The sequence below is a fragment of the Neofelis nebulosa genome, chromosome 5 (assembly GCF_028018385.1).
Source record: "Neofelis nebulosa isolate mNeoNeb1 chromosome 5, mNeoNeb1.pri, whole genome shotgun sequence".
Classification (NCBI taxonomy): Eukaryota; Metazoa; Chordata; class Mammalia; order Carnivora; family Felidae; genus Neofelis; species Neofelis nebulosa.
In genome coordinates this window covers 16,756,014-16,772,062 of record NC_080786.1, presented here as the reverse complement: position 1 = coordinate 16,772,062, position 16,049 = coordinate 16,756,014, and the positions used below count along the sequence as shown (strand labels likewise).

Here is a 16,049-nt window from a genome sequence, read left to right as displayed (position 1 = left end):
CAGGCCCTGGACAATATATGAGTTCTTCTTAAAATAGCCATTACTCTCAGGGCCAGGAATCATAACAGGTTTTCCTAACACACAGAAGACAGAGACCTAGACAAAATGCCAAGACAAAGGAATTCATCCCAAAAGAAAGAAGGGATGGGGCCAGGGAATAATCAAAACAAATATAAGTAAGATGCCTGAAGCAGAATTTAAAACAATCGTAAGGATACCAGCTGGGCTTGAGAAAAGCATAGAAGACACCAAGGAGTCTCTTATCACAAAGATAAAAGACCTAAAAACTAGTCGATCTGAAATTAAAAATGCTATAGCCAAGATTCAAAACTGACTGGATATAATGATCACAAGGATGGAAGTAGCACAGAAATGAATAGGTGATATAAAAAATAAAATTATGGAAAATAATGAATCTGAAAAAGAAGAGGGAAAGAAAAATACTGGATTACGAATGTAAACTTAGGGAACTCAGCAACTCCATAAAGAGTAATAACATTCACATCACAGCAGTTCCAGAAGAAGAGAAGGGAAATGGAGCAGAAGGTTTATTTGAGCAAATTATAGGTGAAAAGTTCCCTAATCTGGGGAAAGAAACAGACATCCAAATCCAGGAGGCACAGAGAACTCCCATGAAAATCAACAAAAGCAGGCCAACACCAAAACATATCATGGTAAAATTTGCAAAATACAGAAGAGATAAAGAAAGAATCCTGAAATCAGCAAGGGAAAAGAAATCCCTAACCTACAAGGGAAGACAAATAAGGTTAGCAGCAGATGTCTCCACCAGAAACTTGGCAGGCCAGAAGGGAGTGGCATGAGATATTCAACGTGCTGAATGGGAAAAATACTCAGCCAAGAATACTTTATCCAGCAAGGCTGTTATTCAGAATAGAAGGAGAGATAAAGAGTCTCCTAAGCAAAAATTAGAGTTTGCGACCACTAAACCAACCCTGCAAGAAATATTAAAGGGGACTCTGAGTGGGAAAGAAAGACCAAAAGAAACAAAAACTACAAAGGAACAGGGAAAATCTCCAGAAACAACAACTTTATAGGTAATACAATAGCACTAACTTCATACTGATCAATAACCACCCTGAATGTAAATAGACTAAATGCTCCAATCAAAAGAAGCAGGGTGTCAGAATGGATAAAAAACAAGACCCCATCTACATGCTGCCTATAAGAGACTCATTTTGGAACCAAGACACTTCCAGACTCAAAGTATGGGGATGGAGAACAATCTATCATGCTAATGGACGTCAAAAGAAAGCTGGAGTAGCCATACTTATATCAGACAAACTAGATTTTAAACCAAAGACTAACAAGAGATGAAAAAGAGCACTATATAATAATAAAGGGATCTATCCAACAGGAAGATCTAACAACTGTAAATATTTATACCCCCAACTTGGACCACCCCAATATATAAATCAATTAACAACATACATAAAGAAACTCATTGATAACAATACAATAATACTAGAGGATTTCAGCCCCCTACTTACAGCAAAGGACAAAGAAAATCAACAAGGCAACAACGGCTTTGAATGACACACTAGACTGGATGGACATAACAGATATATTCAGAACATGTCATCCTAAAGCAGAATACACGTTCTTTTCGAGTGCACACGTAACATTCTCCAGAAGAGATCACACACTAGGTAACAAATCAGGTCTCAACCAGTACAGAAAGATTGAGATCATACCATGATTATTTTCAGACCACAACTCTATGAAACTTGAAGTCAACCACAAGAAAAAATTGGAAAGACCACAAATACATGGGGGTTAAAGAACATCCTATTCAAATATGAATGGATTAACCAGGACTTTAAAGAAGAAATAAAAGAACACATGGAAACAAAAGAAGATGAAAACACGACAGTGTTTAGAATGCAGCAAAACCGGTCCTAAGAAGGAAGTATATAGCAATATAGAATATGTAGCAATACAGGCCTAACTCGAGAAACAAAAAAAGTCTCAAATACACAAACTAACCTCATACCTAAAAGAGCTAGAAAAGGAAAAGCAAGTGAAGCCTAAAGCCAGCAGAAGGGAAATAATAAAGCTTTGAACAGAAATAAATGACATAGAAACAAACACATGAAAAGAGGCTCAACATCACTGTTCATCAGGGAAACACAAATCAAAACCACAATGAGATACCACCTCACACCTGTGATAACAGCTAAAAGTAACAGCACAGTCAACAACAGATGTTGGTGAGGATGCAGAGAAAGGGGAACCCTCTTACACTATTGGTGGGAATGCACACTGGTACAGCCACTCTGGAAAACAGTATGGAGGTTCGTTAAAAATAGAACTAGCCAATGACCCAGCAATTGCACTACTAGGTGTTTATCCAAAGGATATAAAAATAGTGATATGAAGGGGAATATGCATCCTGAAGTTTAAAACAGCATTATCAACAATAGCCAAGTTATGAAAAGAGGCCAAATGTCCATCCACTGATGAATGGATAAAGAAGATGTGGGGTGTGTGTATACGCGCGCACACACACACACACACACACACACACACACACACACACAACGGAATATTACTCAGCCATCCAAAAGAATGAAATCTTGCCATTTGCAACAACGTGGATGGAGCCAGAGTGTATTATCCTAAGCAAAATAAGTCAGTCAGAGAAAGACAAATACCATATGATTTCACTCATATGCGGAATATAAGAAACAAAACAGACAAACATAGTGGAAGGGAAATAAAAAATAGAGGGAGGCAAACTATAAGAAACTCTCAACTGTAGAGAACAGACTGAGGCTTGCTGGAGGGAAGTTGGACGGGGGATGGGCTAAATGGGCGATGGGCATTAAGGAGGGCACCCGCTAGGATGAGCACTGCATATCACATGTGAGTGATGAATCACTAAATTCTACTCCTGAAACCAACACTACAATATATGTTAACTAGAATTTAAATAAAATCTTGAAAAAATTACTGTATTGATTAATCTTTCTTGCTTATAAATCTCACCATTTCCACTCAACTTTTAGGTAGGCTTCCACCCCATAATACTACTACAATGTATTCTACTCTTCTCATACTTAGTGCATTTAAAAACATTTTTAAAATAACCAAAAACACTTTCCAAATAAATCAGAAATGTAAAATATGTTTCACACAAGCAGTACCATTAAATGTTTTCTCCCCCCTTTGACGTACAATCGTTTTCACTTTTACTTTCTTGAAGTAAGTCTCATGAAACAAATATCAAAAGGGCACTCAAAAAGATGTACGTTTTAAATATGTGGCAACCTTTAAACCAACCTGATCAGTCATAATCATAATCTTCCCATAGCGTAAAGTTTTCAGAGATTCTGCATCATCGTAACTTTTCTTGTATTGTAGACCAACTATTTTGATAATATTGTTTATTTCTGCATTTTCCATGATCTGTGCAAAAAGAAAAAGAATTCAGAGTATGTTAAAAGTGTTGAAGGCCGCCAAACTGGCCCAGTCACTAGAGCATGTGACTCTTGATCTTAGGGTTCTAAGTTTGTAGAGATTACAAAATCTTTTTTTTTAAAAAGTGTTGAAATATATAAAAAGTGAGTCTGAATTTACATTTAAAAATTCAGCAATTTTAATAAAGTATTAAGATATCATATATATGTGGAGATATATGCAAGAAAGAGAGAGATACCTGTTTATGGGAAGCTTCTCGGACGTTAAGAATTTTTCCCCTAAGTGGAAAGACTCCGTATCTGTCTCGCCCGATCACACCTAATCCAGACACAGCCAGCGATTTGGCAGAGTCTCCCTCTGTTAGTATCAATGTACACTCCAGGGAATGTTTGCCACCTGAGAGGTATTAAAAACGACATATACTCCAAATTCCTCAATTTTACCAGTGAGAAAAATGAAGCCAGAAAAATTCATAATCACAGTGATGACAGTAAGACTGTAAGAGTGACATGATATAATAGTAGACTTTAAATACTAATAGTACAGTTAAAATATTAAGAATATTTTATTATTGAATTCCTATCTTGAGGAAATTGATGTGATGCATGTGACGATTTTAATGAAGTAAAATTATATTCTGAACATAAAATCATATAGTCTAACTACATGTGGAAAATGAATACTTTCTATAATTGGATAAATAAAAATTTAAATCAAAATCTTGAAAAAAAATATGAACCTTACCAGCATCATTAGCATCATCCAGCTTGGGAATACCTTTGATTTTACTATACTTTACTGATGAACACTTCTTGTTCAGCTGAGTCTGAGCCTTAAATTTCACCCAGTTCAGAATACTTTCTACAATGCCACAGTTAGAGGCCTAAAAACAAAGAACAAGCCAGAAGTTCATACACTTAGCTAAAATTAATGTAATACTTGGAATCTGTGCAGTTATATGGCCTAATGATAATAATGATACATACTAGCAAATTTTACTCTAACTCAGTAAAGCTAACTCAGGCAGCTATATACAATAGCCTATTGTACAGAAACAAAAACATGAATAAAGAACTTTCCTAAATATGAAAAAAACTCTATTATAATAAACTCCATGAGAAATACACACAGCTTTTGATACAAGTTAATTTTGTTAAATTAACAAGTAAAACCTGATCCACCATAAATTTAGTACCTGGGAAATTCTATACACTGACATTTCTCATATCCTTCAAAAATAGAAATCTTGAATTCACTATGACAAAAACTATTAATACGTAGGAAACATTAGATGAATTCAAGAACTCATGCATAGTCCTTATGCTTTAAACAAGTATGGCAACAGGACTCCAACATTATATATTGTGTGTCACCACGCAGGGAGTCAACGTGTGACGAGATGTTAACACAAAAAGAAAAAAGTGAAGAATCTCCATGTTGGAGGTATTTATTTTTCATTATCCTAAAAAGTTTGTTTCAGGTGTATGAAATAGATTTCTGGAATGTCTGAGATATGGACTATGTTGCCAAATCTAAACTTAATCCTCTCAAAATGAAAAAATCTAAAATCTAAAATCAAATCACTTCATCATGAATGTCATAAGGGCAGAAATTTGCAGAAGCATTAATACAGGGTCCTTTGTATTCAGAATTCATTATTAGATCCAAAAGTACTATTTCTATAGACTTTACGCTAGAACCTGAAAAACAATTTTTGTTTTTGTTTGTGAGAGCCTACCTTTGAATTTCCCATACCAGAATGTGATACGTTATTTCTATGGCAATTACACGGCACTCCCCCACCAAACTATAAACTTCAAAAGAGGAGGGGCTGTGATTTATTCATCTTTATATTCCTAGTGCAAATATATTTAAAGGTACTTCACACATGCTTCTTTAATATATATTTACTGATGGTACTGCCGAACAAAGGAAGTGAAATAAATCTTGCCAATATACAACAGATTTTGAGAAATTATTAACAGCTACAAGGATCAGTTAAAAATCTAACATTATTTATTTGTACTCTCACCTAGTTTCAGAAAGTTAAGCAGTCTAAATATGTACAAAGTAAAATCAAATTATAAAATATGTAGAATACGGTAAATTTTATATTATGCATAGGTTACCACAATTTTTTTAAAAAAACTATATAAAGGGGCGCCTGGGTGGCGCAGTCGGTTAAGCGTCCGACTTCAGCCAGGTCACGATCTCGCGGTCCGTGAGTTCGAGCCCCGCGTCAGGCTCTGGGCTGATGGCTCGGAGCCTGGAGCCTGTTTCCGATTCTGTGTCTCCCTCTCTCTCTGCCCCTCCCCCGTTCATGCTCTGTCTCTCTCTGTCCCAAAAATAAATAAAAAACGTTGAAAAAAAAAAAAAAATTTAAAAAAAAAAAAAAAACTATATAAAGGTAAAAATCAGTAGATGAAATTGAAAGGAGTAGAAAAGATGAAAGCAGAAGTCCTATAAGGACCTATCTACATTTGTCAGAGGAAAATCTGGCTGGATAATGACCAATAAAAAGCTAAAACACAATTAGTTACAGGATTCCCTTATTTTATTCTTGGCAAAACAATCCAATGTTTTACAAAGTCTACAAAACAAAGTCTATCCTTAGTAGTTTTCAGAATTAAGCCATTAGTTTGCAGTATAAGTGCCTATGCCCACAGTTAGTGTAAGAGAGAAACTAATCGCAAGTAGAATAAATAAATCAAGAAAACTAAATCAACTTTCAATAAAAACACACTGAAAAAATAATACAAATTTTACTCACTGCTTTAAAAAATTTTTCTGACAGTTGACATTTGGACCCAAAACTTTTGGGCTGCAGAGTCATGTTTTCTTTCGTCTGAGAATCAAAAGTTGGATTTTCGATAAGGCAATTAATAAAAACCCATATATGGTTTTTTACCTGTTGGAAACATACCCAAAAAAGGTCAACATCAGAACTGGTATTATTTAACAATTCAACAGACTATACAAAGCATTACTTACTTGAAATGGTTTTACTGATACCCCAGCTTTGTTCTTTTTCTTAACTACTTCAATCAGTTTACCAACAACTTGATCTACTACATAATCCACATGACGTCCACCCTAAAAAGGAACAAAAAAACAGAATCCAAAATCATCTATAGTTAGGGTAACAAAATACTTACATATTCATTATGTTCTCAAATCAGCACTTAATCTTTACAACTTTGTGGAATTAGTATTACAAACCCAATTATGCAGAGGCATAGGATAAATCTCAGAATTACAGAGTGGGGATTTAAAAAATAAGGTATTTTTGGCTATAGGGCCAATTAACCAACTGCATAAAACTATACACAAAGTAAAATCAATCGAATAAAAAAACATGGAAGTGAGAATGAATACTGGCATGACAGTGGTAACAGCACTCACAAGATTTAAAATTTAGGGACTGTGACAGCCATTGCCAGTTGTCTATCCAATGCCTGTTCTCCCCTTTATTGAAAGACCTAAATTGGCTTTTACCTGGCAACATGTCCAATTGAAAATATTAACCAATCTAGGGGCACCTGGGTGGCTCAGTCGGTTAAGTGTCCGATTTCAGCTCAAGTTATGATCTCACGGCCCATGAGTTTGAGCCCCGCGTCGGGCTCTGTGCTGACAGCTCAGAGCCTGGCGCCTGCTTCGGATTCTGTCTCCCTCTCTCTCTACCCCTCCCCCCGCGCACACTTTGTCTCTGTCTCTGTCTCTGTCTCTCTCTCTCAAAAATGAATAAACATTAAAAAAAATTTTTTTAATATTAACCAATCTAGACTCCCTTGCAGCTAGTGGCAGCCACTTGACCCAGTTCTAGCCAAAGATGTTCATGAGGTCTACCAGATGGGATTTCCAGGAAAACTACTGTATTCCTCATAAAAAGGGAGAGATTTAGTCAGTATATGCATTTGCCCAGCCCCTTTCTCTCTCCCTAGAACTTGGAACCGAGGCATCTTAAAGGCATGAGAAGGAAAGCCACATGCTAAGGGTGGCAGAAAAGAAAGTCAGGAAGAGCCTGGTCCCTGATGATACTGTGGAGTCACAGTACAAAACTAAGAATGAGGAAAAATAAAACTTCTACATCTTTATGCCACCGTATATTAGGTATCTATTATGTAGGACAAAATGTCACCATCACTGATGCAAAATGTGTTGACTTGAGAAAGTGATGCTAGATTATAAACACTGAATATTAACAAAAAAAAGTTAAAACTTGAACAAGAGTGACAAATGATCAAATCATTGCTTTAGATTATTCTAGGATACATGTTTGTATTGCCTAAGACTTTATTATGATCGATGGACAAATGCTGTTAGATGAGAACAATTTCATTTGCTTTGGAAATCCAAAAGCCTACGTAAGACAGTTCAAACTCCTTAGAATGGCATATAACACGTTCCAAAATCTGATCCCAAAACAGATTCCTCTACTATTCTTTTACATTCTAAACTAGGAACACAGAATAAGGAATGTGTTAATATTCTAAATTCATAAAAATGTGTTAACATTCTAAATTCATGAAATATATTCAACCATAAATACTCAACATGTAAACTTAATGCTCAGTGGGTGTTTAAATAAATTATAAGACACCTATTTTCGTAGGAAATAAGCTTTCGTTTTCATAAGCCAATTCTAATTTCACAAAAGCAGATTTGTGGTTTTTTGTTATTGTTACTGTTGTTTATTTTATTGTTTTTAATGAAGCACTGTTCTACCACTGACGTGGCAACACAGCACTAGCCTACTTACTTTTGTTGTCGCAATACTATTTACAAAGCTGATTTGCTGGAATCCCTTTTCACTCAGTGTGAGACAAACATCCCATCTTTCATTTGCAAGTTCATGAATAACTTTCAGGGCCACTCCAGTTTCGTCCAATTTGTCTTTCACATAAAGATCTACGTAACTGCGAAACCCATTTACCTATTCATTTGAAAACAAAAATAAACAATCTTAAAATTGGCAGTTCAACTAGGTGAATGCCATCAGGTACTCTTATACTTTTATTTCCCCTCAATCACAACAGCTCTTATTCTTCAGATCCAAACCTTCACGACTTCCCCCATTCTATTCCTTGATCCCTACCCTTTTTAAAAAGGAATCCATTTCCATATGTACTTGATAAGAAGAGGTTATGAAGGAACAGCTGGACAGGTGAATTATTATAAAATCTTTCAGAAGCTTAAGTTTTAAAATGACAAAGTAGACTTCCAGTTGAGTTCAGACACAGAGAAGGCTGAAAGAAAGAAAGAAAGAAAGAAAGAAAGAAAGAAAGAAAGAAAGAAAGAAAGAAAGAAAGAAAGAAAGAAAGAGGAGCGCCTGAGGGCTCAGTCGGTTAAGCATGTGACTCTTGATCTCGGGTCAGGTCAGGAGCTCACATCCCAATCTCAAGGTTTCTGAGATGGAGCCCCACATCAGGCTCTGCACTGACAGCACCAAGCCTGCCTGGGATTCTCTCTCTCCCTGCCCCACCCCTGCTTGCTCACGCTTTCTCGCTCTCTCAGAACAAAAATAAACTGAAAAAAAAAATTCTTTAAAAAACAAGAAAAATTTCTGCCCTTACAAGAAAATCAGACAACACACTGATTTTTCAAGAACTGTCAAAAACTTGAATTCATAGGACAGCTGGCCATCCTGAGTCTGAAGAGAAACAGGTATCTATAGAGAGACACAGAATACTAACCAATTTGCTTAAGTGAGGCAGAAGCTACCTAATGTCATAGAAGTGAAAAGGAACCGTAAACAAATTGACGAATTTGACCAACTGTTGTAGGACAAATGTGGACAGCATGGGTGTGTGATGCACTTGAAGGATGTCATCATAAGGGGTTCCTACACTTACAGGCTTTTCCTCCAGAAACCCCAGCAGGTTCTCACAGGGAAGGTGAGAGAAAATCTAGAGAAAGTTCCCCACCATGATGCTGCTGGTTGGGGGAAGAGAATAGCAACCACTGGGAATTTCACCCAGAACTGTCTCCTTTACCCCCCCCCCCATCCTATCCACAGAAAAGTGGCAGGGGGGGGACCACCTTAATTTGCAGGGGGGGAAGGATACTGCTGGAGAGTATTAAAATATTACTATAGCAGGAATAAAATAATTCTACCCAGCCCTTCCTCAGCCCACCCCTGTCTCATTTAAGGATAAAAAAAGAAGTTTATTTTACGGAGGAGGGAGCCTGGAGAATACTAAATGAGAATGCTGGTGGACACTTGCTGCAGTAGAGCACAACGTGCAGGAGCTTAGGACAATACCAAACTGTATAATATATGTGTAACTGGAATACCAGAAGAATAGCAAAGAAATATTTGAAGAAATAATAGCCAAAATCTTTTCAAAATTAGTGACAGACACCAAACAGATCCAAGACGTTCAGAAAACAGAATGAAAAAAATACACAGTTATCAAAAAAACAAAATGAAACCCCCATATAAACACCTAAGCATATTAAAAGAGAGAGAGAGAGAGAGAGAATTTTCAAGTCAGCCAGAGGGAAAAATAAACACCTTGCCAACAGAGGAAGAAGGATAAGAACTACAGCCGACTTATCAGAAACCACGCAAAACAAGAAGACAACAGAATGACATTGAAAGAAAAATATCATAAACCCCTATTTCTATATCCAGTGAAATTCCGTACCGTTTGAAAGTGAAGAAAAATACTCTTTCAAACAGAGTAAGAGAATTTATTGCCAGACCTACCTACAAGAAATTAGAGATCTCCAGGCAGAAGGAATATGATTAAGATCTGAAACTAAAATCTAGGGGCGCCTGAGTGGCTCAGTCGGTTAAGCGGCCGACTTCAGCTCAGGTCATGATCTCGCGGTCCGTGAGTTCAAGCCCGCGTCGGGCTCTGTGCTGACAGCTCAGAGCCTGGAGCCTGTTTCAGATTGTGTCTCCCTCTCTCTGACCCTCCCCCGTTCATGCTCTGTCTCTCTCTGTCTCAAAAATAAATAAACGTTAAAAAAAAAAAATCTACACCAAGAAATTAGGAGCACTAGAAATGGAATAAATGAAGGTAAAATAGAATCCTATGCTGTATTTTTAATTGTTCTATAAGATAACTGAGGGCGTAAAGCGGTTAGATTTAACTATAAGCTGCCCACAAAATAACAAAGCATTTACTATTTTAGAAGACACTTACAGGCAACTTCTTTCCATTAAACATGACCTTGACCCCTTTGCATGAACCAGCCAAATCATAAGCTCTTCTGGTCATGAGGGCCACAATATCCTTGTCAAGTTTTTCCATCTTAAATTTAGACAGATCTGGTTGGAATGTTATGCATGTGTAATCTTCACCATCAAAATGTTTAATTTTGGCTTCAGAAGTTTTCATCATGTTATTCATCCATGTCTTTAAAAGAAAAAATATTTAAATATTTAATACTTCTATATTTTATAATACATAAAGACTCAGCTCATGAAAACAATCATTTACCACAACTACATCCATTTTCCAGCTTCGCAATAAACAAATCCTGGAAACTGATAATATCAGAGATGAAAAAAAATTTAAACACTACTACAGTATTCCCCTTTCTCTATGTTCCAAGACCTGCAACCATGGATAGTATCAAATCCTACATATACTGTGGTTTTTTTCTATATGTACATATCTAAGATAAAGTTTGATTTATAAATTAGGCACAGTAAGAAATTAACAATAAAATGGAATAATTACAATATACTGTAATAAAAGTTATGTGAAAGTGGTCTTTTTCTCTCTCAAAATACCTTACTGTACTGTAGTCAAGTTCCTTGTGATGAAAAATGCCTACATGAAGAGATGAAGTGAGGTGAATGATGTAGGCACTGTGACCTAGTATTAGGCTACTAACTAACCTTCCAAATATGTCAGAAGGAGGATCATCTGCTTCTGGACCACGGTTTATTGCGGATTAACTAAAACCATGGAAAGTGAAACCACTAGATAAGGGGGGGTAGGGGGAACGCTACTATAATAACCTCATGTTGAAAATAAGCAAAATGAACTGCACAACTTTATATGCTGTTAATAACTTTCAAATTCTTCAACATGACTATTTAGAATTTTACAAAAATAAGTATGATGCTTTTCCTGACAAAATTATTTTAGCTATGTAAAATTTCAAACTTTTTCAAAAGCCTACCAGAATAAAAATAAGACAGAATTCTGAAATAGGAATTTGATGAACTGATGAGGAATTTTTCAAATATGCTAAGTGGATGCATTTCAATTAATCTGTAAGGTTAAGGACATTTTCAGTAATGCTCAATTAGATTAAAGGAAAAGTCTATTAAATAAAGCACTTTGCTTTCAATGAACAGGAAAAAGGTTTATGTAAAAATCTAGGCATTCTTAAGTCTTTTCACTCTATTGATGTGCTTACTGCTTAAAAAAAAAGTTGTACAGGCATCAATGCAATTTACCTAAGGTTCTATTATCTTATTAGCAAAGCAACAAAATACAATTTTTAAAAAAATTAGACACATTTCTATCATACCTGCTTAAAACTATGCTTGTATTCTTTGCAAGCAGTCTCTACTGTAAACTTTGTACTGAAAATATTACAAAGTTTTGCACCATAACCATTGCGACCACCTGTAAGAACAATTAAATGTGAAAGGTTTAACGAAAGGGATTTTAGGGAACTTGGTTAACTTATCTACCATAGAGCAGATCTGTGCAAAATAGTTCCACTTACTGCATTACCTTAATAATCATGAATTGAATATTTCAGAGTATATTTGGATTTTTTCATTTAAAGAAAAATACAATTAAGATTTAGCACATATGATAATATAAATAATATGCACTTCACAGATTCATTACCTTCATCACAAAAAAATTAAACTTGCTATCTCCTATAATCAAGTAAGTGTATATGAGTACAAAATCTGAGCTTTCTATCAAAGTTACTTCTCTATTACAAAAATTTAATCTACGTCACTTCCTAAAGCCTTGGTTTTGAAAATAAATAAATAAAAACCATCAACCCACTTGAGCAATGGAAATAAGTAGGGAAACATTTGGTTTTGATCAAAGCACTTTCAACTCTATTTACAAAGCCTAGATTTCCAATCTCGACCGTCCTAAAACAGTTTAGAAGTAATTTAACTGATATCAAACAAAAGACATGGTGCTTATGTAACAAGAAATTCACATACACAGGAATTATACATCTGACTTTCATTAGTACTCTAATTCAAAACTCAAACTGTCAGCCAGGTTAGAGTTCCAGGAGTTCTAGCATGAGCCAATGCACTATCAATTAAGCTTTTAAAATGTCTCTGTCAGACATAATACTTACACATGATAGTTTTTTAGAGACATTAATTCTGAAAATAATTTTCTCACAATAAAACTACATAGGTTTCCTTTTCTGTAATATTTAATATAGGAATAGTTAAATTTTATGTTGAAAGCATAAAAAATTCAATAAAAATTCTGATCAGCCATTTAGACTTTACCTGTTACTTTTTTCTCATCATCATCATAGTTACTGGATGTTAAAAGCTGTCCAAAAATTAATGCAGGAACATAAACTTTCTCTACTTTGTGTTCTACTACTGGAATGCCTTTCCCATTATTCCAAATGCTTATAATGTTAGATTCACTGTAAATAAACAAGCAGAATTTAGAGCTTAAAATGGTTTAAAGATATGTTAATTTCCATAAAAAATAAAGTAATCCAGAACAAACCTGAGTAACTGTAAGCTAAACTAAAGCCATTACTAATTAGAAGACACTCATCTTTCAAGAAAATATTTGCTGAGGATACACATTTCTATCCTAGTCATAACTCAAATTAGGGTCACTAAGATCTGCAGGTAATATTGAAAATTTTCTCAGGAAAAGAAACTTCTTAACCTCCCAGAAAACAGTTAAAGCAGTGAAGCTTTTACAAGAAATCAGCTAGCTACAGGGGCGCCCGGGTAGCTCAGTCAGGCGTCTGACTCTGGATTTCTGCTCAGGTCATGATCTCGCAGTTCAGGAGTTCAAGCCCTGTGTCAGGCTGTTTGGGATTCTTTCTCTCTCCCTCTCTCTGCCCCTCCCCCACTCCCCCCCCCCCACCCGATACACTTAAAAAGAAAAAGCCACAGATCCGTTTCTTTTCAAATACATTAGCCATGATCTCTTCCTGCTTCATTCTACCAGGATACCACCTGTGAATCACAAGCTCTGCAGAACAGCTGCCACTGCCATTTTCATTTCCTGCCTGTTGCTTCAGTACATATGGAAGAGGACAAACAGCCTGAAATGTATTCCATTCTCAGACTAAATATTACAGGGTTGTTTTGCATTGTAGCAATCATTGTTATAAACTAGTTTTAATGGTTTTAAAAAATGTAGATGTTACCTATTTTAGGTTTTTTGGGTTTTCCTATCACAAAACCATCCATTTAAGCCCCGAATGGTATACAATAGAGGCTCCTATAGCTAACATCGACTTGATGTAGGCAATAGTCCTGATGGAAAATTTTGCCTACTCTATCATTTTGAGTAGTACATACTATGATGCTTTAACCCATTTAAGAGCCAAATTTGCAAGGAAACACAGCATCATAACCAACACTGAGAACTGGCTCTCAAAGTTACCATTTGCCAATCTAATTCATAATTATTCTTAGATATACTAAGAATTTAATGTGAATTTCACTCGTATATACATACCTTAATCTCTGAAGAATTTTTAGAAGTAGTTATTAAGACTAAAAAATTGCTATAAAAGCCAAAATTAAAATCATATATCCAGAGGGAAATCAGTTAATTAAATCAAGAAAGAAACAAACTAAAAAATAACTTTTAGCAGCACATCATCTTCCTTCCCTAAATCAGCAACCAACTTTTCTTTCCCTCGTTCTCCAACACAGGTTCAATTCTCCAAATGTCCTAGGCTCAAATTTTGATAGCATTTTTTATTCAGATCTCCTGACCATTCTCTAGAGTCCTTAGTCATCAAGACTTATTAGTATGTCCTTAGATTCATTTCATATCAGTATTCAGTCCTTTCTTCATTCCAAATACTAATACATGAAGCTAGCCTAGTTATCACCTTAAATACTGTATACAAAGCTGAAAAGTCCTCCACTACATGTTTACAGCCATATCCTTAATTATAGTTAAATTTAATTCCACTATTCTGCAACACATATCCTATTTTTCCTTCAGGTCAGTTTTAATACTTGTCCATGTTCATTCTCAATTCTTCCATTTCTTTGTTTACTGGTCTTTCCTTTGCCTTTTTAGTCTCTTTGGCCAAAATTTACCCTAACTTTGAGAAGTCAGTTTATGACTTCAGTTCTCCATTAAGCCTTTTACCCAGCCAAAATTATATACCAAAATTTGCTTATATACCAAAATTAGAAAAAAATAATCTAAATTATTTATTGGGGACCTCAGGAGATTAGATTATCTCACTTGTAGGTAAACACCCTCTACAGAATACACAGCTGAATGTTTAAGTATGTAACAGTTTCAAATTGCCTAGTGTACCTCCACTTGTGCCTCCTATCTCCAGAGGTAATAGTGGGCCCTAGAAACACAGGCCATAAACTACACTACTTTTCTGACTTCCAAATACTTCTTAGCTTAAGCTTAAAACCTGTAATTATTAAGTACCTATTTTCTATAAGAAACTTCATGGAGCTTAAAGTTAATAGAGAAGAATCCTAAAGGAAATAAAGAAAGGCAATGAAAGTTACTGACCTTAAATATCTCAGAATGACACAAAAGCCAATACAGTCATGAGTAAACCCTTAAAATGTTTTTCAACCAATTTAGTATATCATATATGGTACTATAATTAAGATAAGCATTTTGTAAATTCATTATCACAGTTAAAAAATAAATAAATAAGGCTTCACATCTACATTCAGTAAGCCTAAGTATGAAATCTGAACTTTCTATCGGTCACCCCTCGCTACTGAAAAATCCCAATCTACATCACTTCCCAGATCTGGCATTTATTTCTGTAAGCTCTAAACAATGCTTCAGAGTTCTATAATATAATATTTGTTCCATTAATAATCTTCACAGAAATATTAGGAAAAAGAATACTGTTTGAATGAGCTACAAATAAAGTTTCAAAATAATTAAAACTAAAAAGAAACCTGGAAGACAATCTAAATATCTAATATTCATCAACTGGAAAAAGGTTAAATTATGATATATCAACATGATAATTAGTAACAGTTACAAAGATTTAAGTAGATCTATATAAGTTAATAACAAAGGCTGTCCACAATATGTCAAATAAAAATGGAAAAAGCATACAATCCCAATTTTTAAAAAATAAAAATATATCTGTTGATGTATTTCAATAGGAGTGTGTACTATTTTATAAAGCTATGGATTTAAGAGATTTAACCCTACATAAACAAGGACACTTAAACTAGAGGGAGAGTTAGAATTCTGGTTAATATGCTTTCCACATTTGTTTTTAATCAGATAGCTTCCAACAAATAAGTTGTTTCAATACTAACCATCATATTCTATTACTTAATGAGTTTTAAGTTCTTCTGTAAACAGTTGCTCCAAATTCTAGCAAAGCTGCCCAAATTCTGCACGGCACCCCCTGCTAATATATTCTTATGCCTTTTACAACCATGGCTGTTATTT

At 35.1% G+C, this 16,049-nt stretch overlaps 1 protein-coding gene across 2 annotated transcripts in view; it reads right to left on the bottom strand.

The window, feature by feature from the left end:
• TOP2B (DNA topoisomerase II beta) overlaps window positions 1–16,049 on the bottom strand; it is a 65,947-nt gene that overhangs the window by 30,247 nt on the left and 19,651 nt on the right. For both annotated transcript variants that reach the window (XM_058729720.1, XM_058729721.1), the window contains exons 5-13: window positions 12,899–13,044; window positions 11,932–12,029; window positions 10,590–10,802; window positions 8,198–8,371; window positions 6,430–6,531; window positions 6,209–6,346; window positions 4,183–4,321; window positions 3,677–3,834; window positions 3,301–3,426 (exon numbers count right to left, since the gene is read on the bottom strand). In XM_058729720.1, coding sequence (XP_058585703.1) covers window positions 3,301–3,426; window positions 3,677–3,834; window positions 4,183–4,321; window positions 6,209–6,346; window positions 6,430–6,531; window positions 8,198–8,371; window positions 10,590–10,802; window positions 11,932–12,029; window positions 12,899–13,044 — 1,294 coding nt within the window. The remainder of the gene's footprint in view (window positions 1–3,300; window positions 3,427–3,676; window positions 3,835–4,182; window positions 4,322–6,208; window positions 6,347–6,429; window positions 6,532–8,197; window positions 8,372–10,589; window positions 10,803–11,931; window positions 12,030–12,898; window positions 13,045–16,049) is intronic.